This window comes from Cygnus atratus, unplaced genomic scaffold, assembly GCF_013377495.2.
Source record: "Cygnus atratus isolate AKBS03 ecotype Queensland, Australia unplaced genomic scaffold, CAtr_DNAZoo_HiC_assembly HiC_scaffold_421, whole genome shotgun sequence".
NCBI lineage: Eukaryota > Metazoa > Chordata > Aves > Anseriformes > Anatidae > Cygnus > Cygnus atratus.
The window spans coordinates 1-4,829 of record NW_026110020.1 but is presented as its reverse complement, the minus strand read 5'-3'; the positions used below and the strand labels follow the sequence as shown (position 1 = coordinate 4,829).

Sequence of the window (4,829 nt, the reverse complement as noted above, 5' to 3'; positions counted from 1 at the left end):
AGCAGGGAGATGGCAGAAAGGCAGCCCCTGACTCCTTGCAGAAGGCAGAGCGTTGGTGAGCAGCAGCCTTGCCACAGGAGGCGTCTGGTGCTTAGCTGCATCATCATGGGGTATTGAGTCCTGAAGCGAAGCTCAAGCAGCGAGGAGAAGGACAGAGGGGCCCCATGAAGGCACAAGGCCTCCAAGCTCTCAAGCCCAATGATTCTAAAGGGGAGCCTTCCATGGCAACATCAGGTGGGGAAGTTCCAGGGCAGCTCCAGAGCTCTCCTTCTTCAGGGGCTGGAGCCAGTGGTGGGCTTAACAGGGCCCACAGTTGCCACTGAGGTACCTGTGGCCCCGACGCCAGCCTCCGTATCCACAGCTCCCAAAGGCTCCATAGCCCCCATAGCCTCCAAGGCCTCCATAACCACCAAGGCCTCCATAGCCCAAAAGGCCGCCATAGCCCCCAAAGCCCCCATAACCCCCAAAGCCACCACGGCCTCCAAAAGTGCCACCGAAGCCCCCTGCCACACCCGGGACTCCCGCCGAGCCGACTACAGCGTGCTGTGGGAAGGAGCTGAGGATGGGCCCGGGCAAGGTGAGCACCGTGGCCGGGGGCTGGATCACCACAGTGGAGTCGGGGCACTGCCGCACGCAGGGCTCGTTGGCGCTGTCAGCCACTGGGGCCGGGGCGGCCACCCCACACACAGGGGCACACAGGCTGGAGCAGGACATCTTCCACGCAGGCAAGGAGTACTGCAAAGGGCAGGCAGAGTTAGGCAAGGGTCTGGGGAGAGGCTGTACTGATGGAGGCAGGGAGAGAGCCCTGAGAAGCCTCCAAGAGCAGGACTTACCCAGGTGATCTGTTTAGAGACAAGTGGAGGAAGCAGGATAGAGGGCTACAAAGCCCTCAGCCCATTTATACCTTTCTAAGACAGCCCCTGGCATCAAACATAGGTGGAAGCCCCAGATAGTCATGCAATAAAGCTGACACCCTTCATGACACACATGGTGATGCAGGGCAATTATATCGCTCCCCACTGGGGACATGGGGGCGCAAACGTGCCCTGGGGAAGAGGAACGTGATGGCAGGGACAGACCGTGACATGCAACTACGTGAAAGACCAGCCGCTCCTGAAGCGGACCTCAGAACACCAATAAACCCCAATGAATTCCTAATCCTAAACGTTTCCTATGTGGAACAATCACGGGTATTTTGCCAAAGAAGCACTTTGCAACCCTGCGCACAGCCTGCATGCCTGTCATTACCTCCCTTTTATGGGCTGGTAAACAGAGGTGGTGGAAGTTTGGGTAAAGGGATGAAGCCATCCCACCCACTTGCAGAAGCTTCCAAACACTCGCCATCACCCTGTACAGGCAAGGGCTGCAAGACACTTGGGTGGGAGTTCAGGAGCATCCCTAACCATTGCCCTTCTCCATGCTCTGTGGGAAAAGGGCTACTCCTTGCTCTCCAATTCACCTGAAGGCCAAGCAAAGAGCTGTGGCTGTGTTGGCATTGTGGGTGAAGCCCAATCCGCCTGGGGGATTAGGAATTCATTGGGGTTTATTGGTGCTGTGAGGTCAGCTTCAGCAGCTGCTGGCCTTTCATGTAGGTGAGTGTCATGGTCTGTCCCTTCCATCACCTCCCTGTTTCCCAGGGCACGGTTGCGCCTCCATGTCCCCAGTGGGGAGGGATATAATTGCCCCACATCACCACCTGTGTCATGAAGGGTGTCAGCTTTATTGCATGACTATCTGGGGCTTCCACTTATGTTTGATGCCGTTGGCTGTCTGGGACAGGTATAAAAGGGCTGAGGGCTTTGCAGCCCTCTATCCTGCTTCCTCCACTTGTCTCTAAACAGATCACCTGGGTAAGTCCTGCTCTTGGAGGCTTCTCGCGGCTCTCTCCCTGCCTCCATCAGTACAGCCTCTCCCCAGACCCTTGCCTAACTCTGCCTGCCCTTTGCAGTACTCCTTGCCTGCGTGGAAGATGTCCTGCTCCAGCCTGTGCGCCCCTGTGTGTGGGGTGGCCGCCCCAGCCCCAGTGGCTGACAGCTTCAACGAGCCCTGTGTGCAGCAGTGCCCTGACTCCACCGTGGTGATCCAGCCCCCGGCCACAGTGTTCACCTTGCCCGGGCCCATCCTCAGCTCCTTCCCACAGCACGCCGTGGTCGGCTCAGCAGGAGTCCCGGGTGTGGCAGGGGGCTTCGGTGGCACTTTTGGAGGCCGTGGTGGCTTTGGGGGCTATGGAGGCCTTGGGGCTTATGGTGGCCTTTTTGGTTATGGCGGCATTGGGAGCTATGGAGGCCTTTTGGGCTATGGAGGCCTTGGAGGCTATGGGGGCTATGGAGCCTTTGGGAGCTGCGGATACAGAGGCTGGCGTCGGGGCCACAGGTACCTCAGTGGCAACTGCGGGCCCTGCTAAACTCCAAAGGCCCATGGAATGCAGTGCTGCATCTGCCTTGAGCCTTTACAAAGAGCTGCCCTTGATTTCTACAACCAGATGCAGAACAAATCTTTCAGTCCCTCTTTCAGCTGTGCCAAAGCAGCTACTTTAATCTACTGCTCCCTGCTTTTTTGCACAGAATAACCTTGCAGATGTGTATCTGGGGGTTTCAGGGAGTCCAGCAATGCCTTCAAAAGCTCCCCTCTATCTACAATACAGCAGAGCAGTTCTCATCCTTGGGTGAGTGTCTCCCCTCTCCGCCCAGATCTGAGGTTCCTGAACGGTGCTAAGAAGGGGGAATCTTTGAGGTGAAGTCCTGTGACTTGCTGCCGCCTTGTGATTTTCATGATTCTAATTCATTGTTTCTGTGTTGTTTTGTTTTCTGCTGTCAGTGTCTATTGCCTTTTCCATCCATATTAAAGAATCTCAATTGCATCAACAACTTGCTTTTGGTTTGTTTGTGTGTCTAAATTTGGTCTTTTGATTTTCTGCATTGGTTAGAGACTTTTTGATAATTAATCTCAAGCCATAATGTCAGAAATCAGATGGCAAATTTGTTAGCAAACAGTTTGTGGGAGGTTGAACAGCTTGTGATACAGACCCTTGAGCTGTAGCATGCAATAGATGTAAACAAGCTAATATCCTTATTGTGAGGGATAGATTTGAAAGGAAAAAATATAACTTAACTTATCTGTTGCTTAGAGATCCTTTTCCCAAGAAGTGTACAATATCTCCAGATTTCTTCATGCTAAGTAGTCTGAGAAGTTCAAAGCATTTCTCAGATGCTTGTAACTATTTAATACATTCGTAGTGTATTATTACTGTATTAAATGCTTACTGTTCTCATTAAGTGCTTCATTATTGAATAATAGTCACTTCAAACATGCATACTGAGACATTTCTATATATGCTTTAGTCAGAATGGGATTTTATAGCCTTCAAATTTTTCATTAAAATGTGGGTCTGTACAAACAACCATAATAGACCCTTCAATTAGTGTCTTTGTCTTTTCATCTTAGAAAGCTGGATTTCTTTCTAGCCTTATCTTAAGACTTCCTGGAGCTGAAGAAAGATACGTACTTATGCGGCATTTGGGGCATTTTTAACCATTTCTTTTACCTGTGTCCCCTGTTAAGTCCATGAACAATCTGTAGAACTACTGCAATACTGTAATAGCGATTATTTTAAGCTCTCAGTCTCTTACTTCTGCACTGTAAGACACTTAGTAATTTCCAGATTTTATTTTGTAGCTTTAGATATTGAAAAATTGAAATTACGGCCAGTTATAATGTCAAAATAATGACCAGCTAAATTTATATACCTTAATGTCAAGATACAGGTTGAGCAGCAATCTGCACTGTGCTCCAGGAACAAACATGTCAGGCACCAAAGTCAGTGAGCGCCTTCCCAGAAACAAGCTCCTCAGAAGCCATGAGAAAGCTCCATCCTGGAACTTGCTGGAAGCATAACCCACAGCTTTTCTTGCAAAGGTGTTCAATGTAATTTATAATCATGCACCCAGGTGTGTCATAGCACAATTGAGCTCTATTCCTCTTTTGAGACTGCCATCAAAGTGCCTCTGTGTGTGTTCAAAGAATGGCAATTACATTCACAATAAAGGTTCTAGCGTTTAATAGGGATTTCAAAGCACTTCACTGGCTATTTTATGCCTAGACATTGTTACAGCATCATACTATTAAGAGGTTACTACTGCTGCCAGTTAGGTACTTCAGTCATGAATAATAGTCACTTCAGGATGCATCAAGGGATCTCGCCCTAATAACCACTGTGTGATTGTGCAGCCAGGGAAATGCACGCCAATTCATTGTCATTCAAAAGAAGCCTTACAGTAACACTTGCAAACACTTGTCTTTATGAGTTAGTGAGGTGAACAGAAAGTGTGCAATTTTCTGCTCTATAACAAGTAAGGTCTTTAAATCCAGAAAGTGTTCCAGATACTGGCAGCACAAGAGCAGCTGAGAAAAGAAGGGTTTTCTTCCAAATTTTTGGCTTATTCACCAGCTAAAATGGGTTTGCCCACAGGCAGTCTTATGCATTTATAAGCCACTAAGATGTGGTGCTGGTAGCTGTTATGTTCAATATCCGGGCATGTAGTGTGATGCTAAGGCAAATTTAAAGGAATCTTTCCAAATCCTTTCTAGGAAATTCCATAATGGATCACTTCCTTTTATAAGGTACTACTGGGTTATTAGTTTGACAAAGGTGAGCTCAGGTTCACCTGAAAAACTACATAAAAACTAGAGGACTCACTATATCTCAGGAAAACCAACCAAAATGTATTGAGCTGGAGGCAAAAATCTCCATACATGCGAGTCAGAAAAGGAAAAAACAAGAAGTAATGATGCTATAACATTTTTAATAAGAATAAAGCTCACAATCAAAA

The 4,829-nt window shown here is 48.5% G+C and overlaps 2 protein-coding genes across 2 annotated transcripts; one reads left to right on the top strand and one right to left on the bottom strand.

Annotated features, from left to right (window-relative positions):
- Window positions 1-297: 297 nt before the first annotated feature.
- Window positions 298-714, bottom strand: LOC118258516 (claw keratin-like). The gene has a single exon (XM_035567374.1). The coding sequence runs from the start codon at window positions 712-714 to the stop codon at window positions 298-300; it is 417 nt and encodes a 138-aa protein (XP_035423267.1).
- Window positions 715-1,969: 1,255 nt separating this feature from the next.
- LOC118258506 (claw keratin-like) lies at window positions 1,970-2,404 on the top strand. Its single transcript, XM_035567365.1, has one exon. The coding sequence runs from the start codon at window positions 1,970-1,972 to the stop codon at window positions 2,402-2,404; it is 435 nt and encodes a 144-aa protein (XP_035423258.1).
- Window positions 2,405-4,829: the final 2,425 nt, after the last annotated feature.